At 43.5% G+C, this 13,941-nt stretch overlaps 1 protein-coding gene across 5 annotated transcripts in view; it reads right to left on the bottom strand.

Moving 5' to 3' along the window:
* Positions 1-792: 792 nt before the first annotated feature.
* Positions 793-13,941, bottom strand: part of LOC309542481 (uncharacterized protein) — a 57,868-nt gene continuing 44,719 nt past the window's right edge. Inside the window, exons 3-6 of one of the 5 annotated variants that reach the window (XR_014224247.1) lie at positions 3,948-4,044; positions 2,877-3,024; positions 1,980-2,064; positions 793-1,099 (exon numbers count right to left, since the gene is read on the bottom strand). Coding sequence is in view for 2 of the 5 variants with exons in the window: in XM_082241304.1 (XP_082097430.1) it covers positions 2,951-3,081; positions 3,948-4,044 (228 nt within the window). In the remaining 3 variants the exon portion in view is untranslated. Of the gene's footprint in view, positions 1,100-1,979; positions 2,065-2,106; positions 3,082-3,330; positions 3,606-3,947; positions 4,045-13,941 lie in introns of those variants that run through there. The other 4 variants (XR_014224248.1, XR_014224246.1, XM_082241304.1 and 1 more) reach the window with 4 other exon arrangements.

Below are 13,941 nucleotides of genomic sequence, written 5' to 3' on the forward strand. Positions count from 1 at the left end.
TCAGGTTTTATACCACATATAATAATCAGGCACTGCTGCTGCTATGCAATGGATCCAAACTACAAGAAAGAAGATTCCACCTAAACATTAGGAAGAACTTCCTGACAGTAAGAGGTGTTCGACAGTGGAATTTGCTGCCAAGGAGTGTGGTGGAGTCTCCTTCTTTGGAGGTCTTTAAGCAGAGGCTTGACAACCATATGTCAGGAGTGCTCTGATGGTGTTTCCTGCTTGGCAGGGGGTTGGACTCGATGGCCCTTGTGGTCTCTTCCAACTCTATGATTCTATGATCTGACAACAGGTGCTGTTGCAGGATTGGCGGGCTTAGGGCGCTACTAGATGGGTGTTTAATGTGTGACAGTTGCCCCTCATGTGTGCAAGGTCTGGGCTCTCTCTCTCTCTCTCTCTGCAGTGTCCGTGCAACATCATTGTCATCAAAATACATATTCCCCTATCCTCAATTTTATTTGGATTTATCCTCATCAGGAAAGATCTGATGAATGAATGAATGAATAAGTGTTGCCAACTATATCTGAATGACCCTTTGTAATATTCATAAGCACAAATTATGTGCACAATATCTGGAAACATACTCAAACCCTCCAAGTATCCCTATTTTCCAGGGATGTCCCTGATTTAGCGAAGCCATCCTGGATTCAGATTTGATCCTTGAAATGTGCCTCATTTCCTAAGAATGGCCCTATTTTCACTGGAGAAATGTTGGAGGGTATGGAGTTATCCAACCCCTGAGCTGTCTGAAGGCAATCCTGTATAGGGGAGGTTTCTTTTTAATGTTTAATGTTTTATTATGTTTTTATACATGTTGGCAGCTGCCCAGAGTGGCTGGGGCAACCTAGTCAGATGTGTGGGGTATAAATAGTAAAATTATCATCATGGAATGGGATGCCCCTATTTTCATTGGATAAATGTTGGAGGATATGCACACTTAATTTGCGCTTTTGCACAGGTTCAATGCTCTGGGTCGGTTTCTGATGCCCCAAGTTGTAACGCATGCTGGTGCAGCAATATTTGTGTTTAATCCAGGTGTTCCCAAGTTGTGGTCCATGGACTACCAGAGCTCCACGAACTTCATACAGCATTTCTGTCAAAATATAATTTAAAAATCATATAGCACCTAGCACAGTGCATTATAATTGCTATGACAGGCGGGGGGGGGGGGAGGAAATGAAGTGGTCTACCAGGACCCCCAGCATTTTCAAGTGGTCTGAGGAAGGGGAAGGAGTTAGGGAACTACTGGTTTAAACCTACATGCTGATTTGCTTGTGCAGCAACTTGTAAAATTTAGCCAATTTACTGAACTAGAGTAAAGTAAACTAGAGTTCAGTAAATTTATAGAGTTTGCATTCTCAAACCGAAATCTGATTGAAGAAATAGATTACAAATGTCTCCAATTCTTGAATGAGAAACCTTTTGTCTCTTTTACTTCTTGGTTTTAGGACAAGAAACCCTGTGTGCTTAATGCAAGTGGCAGTAACATTTGATAAACATAAATAAAGTGATTCTGTGAGTGAGGCTGTAACCTTATCCAGTCTTCCCTGCAAGTAAGCCCCATTGAACTCAGAGTTACACACACAGAATATAAGATTGCTCTGTAAGTAAATGTTGCTGCCTAAAGTGATGCATCGTTGCTGGTTCTGCTACGTTTATGATATCATAGACTTCATTGCCTCTTTTGTGATGTCATAAATAAAGACATCATGAGGTCACGTGCCTTCTGATACCCAGGGAGAAGCCAATCCTGAGGTAAGGAATTGACAAAATTGTTTAAGGATTATTGAAAATATAAACCAAAATTGTTTCCTCAATAAATATAATTAGCTGCATATATTGCATTTTCGAGTGGAAGCAGCGATGTTGGGACCAGCTCTTTAAATAAAATAGGACCTCAGTGGTCTCCAGAGAGAACATGCATAAAGCAAAGTAAATGATTTTCTGTCAACACTAAGTAGACAGGTGCTTACATTGAACAGCATTCTAATATGTCTCTGAATATTTATGTCTTCTTTTTCAAATGCATTGCCCATGAATGTCATAGCTGTCAAACGTCTGTATACAAGAAGATAAAAAATGAAATTAATAAAAGGCAGATCAACATTTTGTTTGTTTAGAACACTTTTTCTCCCTGCTGCCTCTTCCTTTTTCTTTTTTTTTTTTTTTAGGTTAGCAATATTTGGGTTTCTTAGTTTTTTACTCTGAAGGGGGAACATTTCCGACTATTCAATAACAGCAAGGAAAGTACAATTAGTACGGTAAGCAAAGGATGCCTGTAGTGCTAAATTGGTACGATCCAAATTCTCTGGTTTAACAGGTTTGTCACTTATTTAGCAGATGGCAAAAATCAGTGGCATCTCACATCAATCTAGGACAGGGAGGGAGCATTCCTCGTGTTATTTCTGTGATTTTACTTTGGGTTTGTTGTAATTCAGCCTTGTATTTAAGCACACCCACAGTAGCCACTGGTGGAAAGCAATTGCATGCGAGTGAGTGTCTCTCCCCTCACCTAAATGTAGAAACCAGGTGAGCTGCTAGAGGAAGGAAGTTCTTGCCTTTGCACCAGCTCTCTCCATCCCTTGCCTGCCAACCCCAGCAGGCTAGTAGATTTTTTTCTTCAGGTTATTAACTTATATGAGTTTGTTTTAAGGTCATTAGAATTGGATTACATATTTTATGTAAACTGATTTGAGTGTTTTGGAAAGGTAGCCCAGAAATGTTTAAAACCAGCAAACAATATAATGCATTCAACGCCCTAGATCTCTTGGACATCTATCTTCCTTGACAATAGTTAAGGATATATCACTACCTGCTCCTTGCTTCTGATAGGGAAGGTGATAATAACCCCTTTGCTGGGGTTTGCTCACCAAAGAGCACTTGCCCCAGACTTGGGTCTTGGCTGCGAGGATTCCAACACAAAATCTCAAATGTTGCAACTTCCTCATGCAAGAGATGCTCCATGCCCTTGATCATTTTCCTTGCCCTGTTCTGTACCTTTTCTAGCTCTGCAGTGTCCTTTGGGAGGTGAGGCAGCCAGAATTGTACACAGTATTCCAGGTGTGGTTGCAAGCACTGAAATGACATCGCAGCCAATGGCTGCCTTATTTGAGAGCCAATTTGCTTGGCTCGGATGTAACTGAGAAACAGAGTTGGGATGTCATCAATGTACTAATGACACTATTCTCCAAGTCCTGTAGGGCCTTCTCCCAACAACTTCACACAGCTTATCATGATTATTTATTAAATTTGCAGATCCCAGGACAGTTCACAACACAAAGATACAAGATATTAACCCCCCACCCAAAATACATAATAAAAAAGTACCCAAACCCTCCCTCTCCCCACAATATATTTAAAAGGGTACCAGATGTCATCAGCCAAAGACCTGGCTGAAGAGGGATGTTTTTTGGCTGATGTTAGCAGGTATAGAGTTTGGAATATTTAAGTGAGAGTGATTTTTTTTGGGGGGGGCAGGGCATGGTTAGTTACTTTCAGTTGACTGCAGTGAGTTTTGTTTGTGTGTGGGGGGGAGGGGTTGTTGGGTCAAGTTAGCCATATTGATTCGTATGCTGTCGGTGGGTTCTTGTCTTGTTGCGCTGTAATAAAAACAAATGAAATGAAATGAAAGTACACAGCATGCTCATGCATAGTGGTTTTGGTAAAGTAACTAAAGCCACAAACTGCCGCCACTCAAAATTGTGCCCCCAGCCCCACCGACATGACTGCAAAGTTTAGAAAAATGTTCCCATTGGTGCCAATGGGAACTTTTTTGAATAAGCTTCGTAGCCATTCAGGGGGCGATAATCAGGGGGAGGGGTATGTGGCTGGGCTAGGATGGAAAAAAACCTCTCCCTGTGCCCTGAAATCCTAATAATAATTGGACACACATGCACATACACACAGAGCGGCAATTTAACAAAAATGAGACATATTTGTACCTGGTGCATTAAGCAGAATGCGTAGTTTGTACTTGAATTCCCTGTCTGGACACAGTAGAGCACCTGGGGATTCTAGCACATGGGTCCGAAGCGCATCCTAGAAACAAAACAAAACTCGACTTCCAGTGTTGTTGTTTTTAACTTCGGTCTTTGGCTAAATTTGCTGTCACATTGGGACTGCTGAGTTTGCATTACCTACAGCCAAATACCAAACAAAGAGTAGTTTGTGTTCCGAAAGTGCTCCAAAGTAATACATGTTTATTTTTCATCCTTTTTCGTCACAACTACATGCCAAAACTGGCTTCTGCATTAATAGGCATAGTGTAGTTTTTGAGGAAATTAGTCATAAGAACCCAATGAACCTTCTGCTATTCAACACTGAGGAAACTAAGGAAATGGAAATTCCATCAAAGAGCAGAAAGAAGGGAGAAGAGTCAGCTCAATGTTATTTGTCCACTTTTAAAAACATGCTTCTTTTGTATGTCCATCTTGGGCAAACAACAACAACAAAAACCCTTTGAATCCTGTATCACAGACTCCATGCAAAATGTCCCCAAATCCCCAGGTTCCTCTTTATTTGTGGCTATTGTGGTCATTCATAAATGTAACACTTCCCTGGCAGCAACAGGGACCAGATCTCTCCATCACAAGGCAATTGCTTCCACACTTATAAGCCTCAACTGTTGGCTTTTGCAGTATAGTAACGCTGCAGAGAGCTTGCTGGGGAGATCATGCATTAAAAAGAAAGGACTCAAAAAGTACTTAAAGAAGGTTTTAATAAGAAAAACAAAAACTCCATTTACACTAAATACATCAACAAACCAGACCCAACCACCAACCCATCCCCCAGGATAATGGGAGAGCTAGGTGCTGCTCCTTATATACTCTACCCAAATGCTGACACGCCTTAATCAAATACAACTCAGCAGCACCTGCTACGTTTCACAGCTGTAAAGCTGGGTCTCGTTATCTTGCTCTGGCCCTTGCTCCGGCCCCTTAAAGACATACACATGGAGTGGAACAATGATGAACCTTTACATTTAAAGAAACCATTCAACATTTCCCCTGCGGTTCATCATTGTGGAACAAAAACACAAAGCATACTTTGTACATGTTTTTCATGTGTAACCTTTGTCAATACTTGATGTAAACTGCAACCTATAATGTTTGGTATGTTTAAGGTACATTACCACTCTCTTAAGAGCAGAGAAACATTGCATAGTGGGCTTTTCCACAAATTGATGCATCTTTTAACAAAAGCTTAACTGTTTCATATCTTACACTTGGTGAATAACACAAATCATAATCTTCTCCTGGAATTTGTTGGAAGCCCCTAGCAACTAGTCTTGCCTTGTACCTTACAACTTCATTTTTGTCATTCATTTTAACTCTATAAACCCATTTTGAATCAATAAGTCTCATATCTAGGGTTTGTGGTACAAGAGACCAAGTGTTATGCTCTTTTAAAGAAGCTATCTCAGAGTTCATAGCTTTATACCAATTTACAGCTTGGTGCTTAGGTAAATTCTGAACATCATTGTAGCTTTTTGGCTCAAAAACTACCTTATTGGCATACACAGTATTAAAATGTTCATCTGCGAAACGTTGTGGCTTCTGCCTCTTTCTATCTGAACGTCTCAGTCCGGAAGGAGAGTCAGACTCCTCAGACTTAATGGGACTAAGTGAACTACTAGTTTTAGGTTGTAAATCATCATTGTCAGACTGAAGAGGTGCCTGTAGGCTAAGCTCACGGTCAGAAAACTCAAGAGAATCTAACCTCCCCTCGGGTGCCTGTGACTTTAAATCAAACAAATTATCAGATTCAACAGGCTTTTTGTCTTTCCCCATTAATTCAGAATCACCATTTTCTCCTCCTGCTGCTGCTGCTTCCTCTTCTTCCTCAGTATCATCTATACCGTTAGCATCTTGGAAAACAGCAACCCCATTCCAATTTACAGTTTGTATCATGCTTCTGGTAATATGAAATTTACCAGTTGCTGGTATGTAAATTCTGTACGCTCCCTGCTGGTAGCCCATTAATTTTCCCTGGACACTACGCTCACCCAATTTCTGCTTAGCAGGATAATGCATAATTACATCTGAACCCCAAATGCGTAGGTATTTCAGATTAGGGCGTTTTTTAAACAGCTTCTCATAGGGGGTGACATCTAAACCAGAATGATAACTGCGATTTCTAACATAACAAAAGGCATTGAGTGCTTCAGCCCAAAATGCTTTGGGCAGATTAGCATCGTGCAGATAAGTTTTAACCCCTGCCTGCAAGTCACGCTGCACAACTTCAACAAGCCCATTTTGCCAGGGACTTCGGGGGCAAGATAACTCATGAGTAGTCCCCTGCGCTTCCAGGAATTTCTCAAAATCCTCAGAAACAAATTCCCCGCCCCGGTCAGAAAACAGGTTCTTAATAGGTTTGTTAAAGTGTGTTTTTACCCAGTTGCAAAAAACCTAGTACTTCTCAAATGCTTGGGACTTCTCAGCTATTGCATAAGTCCAACAATATCTACTATACTGGTCTATCAGGGTAAGCCAGTACTTCGAACCTCCTAATGATGGTGGGAGTGGCCCAACTAAATCACAATGTACACGCTCAAATGGCTCAGTTACTTTCCTATCTGAGCACCTACCCTTGCGTGCAACCTTAATCTTATTCTTGCAACAGGATAGACATTGCATAAAGAATTTGCATGGTTTTAAGTTGAGGCCATTGACAATACTCTTTGTCTTAATTACATCAGCAAAATTCAGGTGTCCCAGAATTCTGTGCGCCTCGTGGACACACCCAGAATGTGGCCTTACATTCCTCAACCCCTGGCTTGACTGTGCTGCTCTGCAATTTATAGGCGATTGTGAGTAGGTGTGAAAATACAGTCTATATAAACCATCAGATTCCCGGGCATACAATAGATGCTTGTTCCCCTCGAAAAACTCACACATAGACTTTAAGAAACTCACAGTTATGCCTTGACGAGCAAAACACCTTACTGATAATAAATTGTCCACTGACGGGCAGTAAATGCAGTTCGCTATTGTAATGTTTAAAGAGTCAAGTTTAACAGTACCTCTGCCAAGCGACTGCAGGACTTGTGAATTGGCTAAATGTATATTACCAATTTCCTCTTCGAAAGAAATAAACAAGCTTCGATCATTGCAGACGTGCTGCGATGCTCCTGAGTCAATAACAAAAGACTTCCACTTGGCACCTTTAACTCTTTTACGATCTGTAGTCCGAGCGTGATAAGCTCGCGGCTCGTTTCTGTCCCTACTATACGATGCCGGCTGCTGGGCTGACGGCCGTGACTGACGAACAGAAACAGGCTTGGGAGTACTTTGCTTTCTTTTGGATCTGCAGTCCTTTGCAAAATGTCCTTGCTTATTGCAGAACCAACAACGCTTTGCAGCTTTAAATGCAGTTGTATCACCACAAGTTTGCATATGGTGTTCCTCATTCCTTCTGGAAACAGGAGTGCTTATGGCACAAGCCTCCCTTCTATCCAACTCGCCCATTAATCTTGCCGTTACCCCTTCCACAGTTAATTGTGCTGGTGGAACGGCAGATATCTGGCTAGCTATACCATCAAAGTCCTCATTAAGGGAACACAGGATGATAAAAACATACTGAATATCAGGTACCTCCATGTCCCTTCGAATTAATTCGCCGCGTATTGCCTCCAGACGTCTCAAGTGTGCTGCCAAATCACCACCAGGCTGCAACTTCGTCTGGTACAACTGCTTGAAAGACGTCAATGCAGACGCTGACTCTTTTCTAACATGCACTGCTGCAAGACTGTCCCACATTTCTTTGGCAGTTTTCTTATTTCTTATATAGACTACTTGCTGGTCGCTGACTGCCAAATTAATTATTGCCCTGGCTTTTGCATCTCCTTTCGACCAAGCATTAGTCACAGGGTCAGGAGGGTCATCAGTTACATAGGTCCATACTTCTCTAGAGGTCAAAAGCGCCTCCACCCGAAAAGACCATAAACTATAGTTCTCATCTGTTAGCTGTGGGAAGACCAGAGCCTTCTCAGCTTCAGGAACCCGGTCAAGCATTCTGGATATCTTCCAGACCCACAAAAACTATGCTAACAGGAGAAGGAGTTTTCAAACCTTTCTCAGAGTCCAAAAATATGCAGTCATCCACTCAGCAGCTGGGCCCATAACCAAAGATGTTGGCTTTTGCAGTATAGTAACGCTGCAGAGAGCTTGCTGGGGAGATCATGCATTAAAAAGAAAGGACTCAAAAAGTACTTAAAGAAGGTTTTAATAAGAAAAACAAAAACTCCATTTACACTAAATACATCAACAAACCAGACCCAACCACCAACCCATCCCCCAGGGTAATGGGAGAGCTAGGTGCTGCTCCTTATATACTCTACCCAAATGCTGACACGCCTTAATCAAATACAACTCAGCAGCACCTGCTACGTTTCACAGCTGTAAAGCTGGGTCTCGTTATCTTGCTCTGGCCCTTGCTCCGGCCCCTTAAAGACATACACATGGAGTGGAACAATGATGAACCTTTACATTTAAAGAAACCATTCAACATCAACAGCAGTTTCCAACCATGTTTTTATTTAAATAGAAACAGGAAATAATAGCATAGAGTTTCAACTGATTTTGTAGAATGATCTGCATCTACAAACGTGAAAAGGCTAACATAGTTTTTTGTTTTGTTTTTAATGAACAGATCTTGTGGCACCTTAAAATGCTAACAAATCTGTTGTGGCATAAGCTTAAGGAGCCCCAAGAGTCTTTGTTGTTTTTGCTGCAACAGAGTCACAGCGCTACCCCTTTGGTACTTTCCGTACTGAACCTAAGCTTAGACTTCGTAAGGAGAAATTGCTCCTAGGCACACAGTTGATATGCAGCCTCTGATTATTTGGATTGCTGTTTGTACAGCCAAAGGGAAAAGGCATAGACTGGGGCCAAGGGACTCTGTTTTCACTACCAAAATACCTGGGGGGGGGGGTGAAGGAAGGCCTTGTGAGTCAATTTGAGATCTTTTATTTTGTTAGTGGCAGAGCCAAATACTGCTGTCTAAAGCGCGCACGCACACACACACACACACACACACACAGAGAGAGAGAGAGAGAGAGAGATTAGTCCTTCAACTGGTAGGTTCCCAGGGCATTAAACAAGGACTTAACTCTAAGAAAAAGTAGAAGTGTCCTGAGAACTTCTTGGATCTCCGCTCATGAATGACAGCTTGGGAGGGACAAAATTCTAAGTCAACTTGAGAAAATTTTTGTAGTAGGAGACAAGCAAATACAATACAATACAATACAATACAATACAATACAATATGTGATGGGATGATGAGCTGCTTGTGCGTAAAAGCCAAGTCCCTCAGAGTTTGTTCAAGTCCGCAAACCTCTGTCTGTAACGGAGCCCCTTAAACATGGCTCCGTCAGTCGCTGGCAGATTCCGACAGTGGTTGCTTTCGGAATCTCTTCGAACATAAAAGCTCCTTAACGGAAACACGTCTCCTGGACTCTCGGCGTGACAGTTTCCGGCGAGGAGTAGGTGTCCCTACAGGAGGTCCTGAAACCTCCCCACTGTTTTCGCTGGATGTGTCTCTGAGCCATCCCTCCTGCTCACTTTCCCTCAGAGCTCCTCCTCTCCCCCTGCTGGTTCCCTCTTCAGCTGCTGAGTCTCTCCTAACCTCTGTGAGCCCTTCCACCTCCTGTGCCTCCGATGGCAGTTCCCTGACACAATACAATACAATACAATACAATACAATACAATACAATACAATACAATACAATACAATACAATACAATACAATACAATACAAGTAGACTTAGTAACATGTATTGCAGGAACAGAGAGGATCATGCAGTTGCAACAGAGTGTTGCCACTGAGCAAGACTACCTGCAAGGGAGGAAGGGCGAAAGGGTGTAGGCTGGTGGCTGAGGAAGAGCACCCACTGGGTGGGGGGCCCTAAGTGGTGGTGAGTGCTGGGTCTGAGGCCAACACTGGGTGAGTTTGTACTTGTATTTCATTTGAATGATTCCTTAGAACACCCACATGTGAGAGAATGACAAGGCTGCTGCTAATTCGCACCACAACTATTTACCCGCCCCCCCTTCTGAGAGGTTAAGGAAGATAAGAGAATAAATTGCAGAAAGCTTTGCATATCCAGTTCCCGTTCTGCCATTTTCTCTCTTCCTGAAGCTGGGATGATGAGATTCTAGGATTTTCAGTATAAATTGGCCAAGATGAAAAAGCAGATGTTGGCGATGTTTGGCTATGATTAGGACTGGCTCGTGAATTCTAGGGTTCATAAGTTCATTTCAATTCAGACAAACATCCACATGTTTTGTTGCTTATTCAAATGTAACTATTCCTCTTTAAGTTGGATATATGGCTGGAAACATCATACTTCTTGATACGAGCCATGTCAGTAACACTCTTGCGAAGAGAAGTTCATCTGCTTCTGATTAACAAAACCAGAAAATACAGAAATGCATAAAAATGAGAGACTTCTCTGGATGGGCCTTATTATTTAATCCCTTTTTTCAATGCGGCGGCATATATGATTTTCCTTTTGATCCAAAAAATATGGCTATAGTTTGCAAAATGTGTTTGCCATATTAGGAGAACTGAAATGTAGAGGTAATGGGAAGGGTTTCTTTCCTTCTTTCTTTTTTAAAAAGATCCCTATAGACTCTTTGCCACAAACAATCCCTTGCTGTTAAGTGTAAATAGAAAGCTTTTGTGTGGTTTCTAACAGAACACAGCATAAAAATTAGGATTCCATTCTGTTCTTTGTTTCTACAGTATGTAAAAGTAATTCAGCAGAAATACTGATAGCTTGTTCCAACCCGAGGTAAAATCCCATTTGGCCTGAGCAAATTCCCCTGCAGGTGAGTTTAAAGCTAAACATAGGTTATGTGAAAATACTCTTAGATGGCTATTTAAGAAGATCTAGACATGGGTCTGCTGCCAAAAATGACAGCACAGCTCTGTGTCTCATTCCCTCTCGAAAATATCTAGATCTTAGTTTTACCCCTAAGATAGCAGTGGGGAGCCTGTGTTGTCCAGATGTTGTCACACTGCCCACTCCCATCATGCCTGACCGTTGGTCATGCTGGCTGGAGCTGAAGGAAGATGGAGTCCCACATCTGGAAGACCACAGGTTCTCCATCCTAAGATCTACTGCAACGTATTGTTTGACGTGACCCTGTCATAGTGTAGACATTGTCACACTGGAGGGAACCTCCCACAGTGATAGTTTCATGCAAAGAGGTGGACTGTAGAAGATGGACAATGGACAAACAAGACGAGGACAGCCTTGTGTAGTGGCAACCATACTTTGTTCTTCACACTTGAAAAGGGAGGTGAGAAATGCAGCCTTTCTTCTCTGTGCTGGCATATCGCTGGATAAGCTCGTTTCACTGACTTCTCATATATGTGTGTACAAGAATATGAGGAGTCTTGTATCTCGTCCAGAGGGCCTTGGCTCTCTGACATGTGTGAGTCTCTCGCCTGTGGCAACACTGCCGGGGGGGGGCAGAAAGATGATGCCAGGGCAATATAAAGGAAAAGCTAAAATGATTGAGTCTAAGTGGCAGAACCTATATGTGTCTTTTAAGACATCTGACAGCCAAACTGCACATCCCAAGTTATACTCAGGCACATAATTAGAGATGACAGAGAAGTTCTTTAGAGCCAGTCTAAGAGATCAACTCTGAGGGATGGTAAACTCCCAATCAAACAAGAGAGAAACTTTTAAAGCCTTCAAATTATTTGCCTTCGCAGATCAAAATCTGAGCCGAAGAATTCTGAGTGTCATACCTATTGGATGTTCTGTGTGTGAGAGAATCATTTGTTCCTGAAACAGGGAAGAACAGAGAAGAAGTTTCAAGAAGCAGCAAAAGGCTGAGATTGTTTTGTCTATGCAAGGACCTTTTCTGTGGGAACCGTTTTTTGGATATGCGCAGTGTGACAGGAAGTACTGATATAAATGGTTCTGTGTAACTTGTTGCAACTTGTTGTGAGTCTCTTGCTTGTGTCTTGCGGTGAGAGAAGCAGAGAGAGAGTCTTGGGCTCTTGTTGGACTCTAAGCATGCCTTGACCATGACAGTCTGTATATATTTGCTACCAATATGCTTTTGGTAGGTGCCTACAGGTACCTGGCCACAGTGATCCATGCGATGGTCACCTCCAGGCTTGACTACCGTAATTTGCTCTACGCAGGGCTGCCCTTGAAGCTGTCCCAGAAACTCCAACGGGTGCAGAATGCTGCAGCGAGGCTCCTCACGGGGTCTCTGCCATGGGAGCATATTCATCCAGTGCTTTTCCAGCTGCATTGGCTCCCGGTAGAGTACAGGGTCAGATTTAAGGTGCTGGTTTTGACTTTTAAAGCCCTTCACGGCCTAGGACCCTCGTACCTACGGGACCGCCTCTCCTGGTATGCCCCACGGAGGACCTTAAGGTCCATATATAGCAACACCCTAGAGGTCCCAGGCCCTAAGGAAGTCAGATTAGCCTCAACCAGAGCCAGGGCCTTCTCAACACTGGCTCCGGCCTGGTGGAATGCTCTGTCTCTTGAGACCAGGGCCCTGCGGGATCTGATCTGTTTCTGCAGGGCCTGTAAGACAGAGTTGTTCCACCTGGCCTTTGGCTCAGAATCAGTTTGATTCCCTCCCCCTCTTTCTTTTTCCTTTCTCCTCCTATGAAGAGATTGCTCCCTAATTGTTTTAATGTTGTATCTTAATCTTTTAAATTGTATTTTAATCAACTTGTTTTTATTATTGGTTGTCAGAGCTGCTTCCAGATCCAAGCTCACATAGGACCACGCTAGCCAGCGTTCACTTTATAAGAGTCTTTATTGAGTTACAGGTTTCATTTCCGAACTGCAGCGTGCAGCTCTACGTTTTCTACGCTAGACCGACGAAGACCCGTCTGAGTCTCCGCCTCCTGCACACCAACTTAATACCCATGCCTTGCTCCACCTCCTGCGCCTTTCCTTCTGTCTCTGGGTCCCTCTGCCCCCCGGGGTCTCCTCCCTCCTAGATTCTTCTGACGCTGACGACGACCCCCCGGACCCTTCTGCTTCCTTGCGGCGGGCTTTAGGACCTGGCTCCCTCTCCGGGCTGCTTACTGCGCCAGCTTCCGCTGTATTTGAACTTGGCGCGCGCGCCCAACTTTCTACCTTCCTCTTGACCGTTTCCTCGCTCCCTGATGAGGGCGTGACCACTCCTGACTCATGCCCTCCCTCCTGCTGAAAGCCTCCGGAACCCGATGCCTGGTCCCCTTTCTCCCCGCTGCTCCCAGCTGGGCATGTTGGTCCCGACTTCCAGCTGCTGCTCTCTGATTCCCCTCTGGTCCCTTCTTCCTGGGGTGTCCCCCTGTGTTCCCCCCTTGCTCTGACCGCTGGCGCTCCCTTCTGGGAATCCTCAGACTCACTGGACAGGCTCGGTGATCTCGGGTCGTCATCCCCACTCATCCTTCCTTCGTATTCCTCCCCCTCGCTCTCTGTTTCCTCCCTTTCCTGCGTCTCTGCTCCTGAACCCCTGACATTGGTTGTTAGCCGCCCTGAGCCTGGTCTTGGCTGGGGAGGGTGGGGTATAAATAAATTATTATTATTATTATTATTATTATTATTATTATTATTATTATTATTAATTTTGTGCCTGTCAAGTAAACCTCTACACTTGACTGAATCTTCATGGTATCCATGAGTGTTTATTGCCTACTGCGTGTACCTTCAACCCCAAAGACCCTTCCAAGGAAAGAGCTGCATTGAGATGTAACTCTGCTGAGTAGGGATACTGGCACACACACACAGCAAAAGTGATGCCAGACCCAATCCTTCTAAATCACCCATCAGAGGTTGATGGATTGATCCAGCAATACCACTCCCTGTTTGCTAGTCCTCACTATTCCCCCCAAACCCCCACCTTGCTCACCCATGACCTCCAAAACACACTCTCCCCCCATACTTACATGAAAAGCAGTAATTGTGGG

This window comes from Podarcis vaucheri (genome assembly GCF_965113315.1).
Source record: "Podarcis vaucheri genome assembly, chromosome: 1".
NCBI classification, from domain to species: Eukaryota; Metazoa; Chordata; class Lepidosauria; order Squamata; family Lacertidae; genus Podarcis; species Podarcis vaucheri.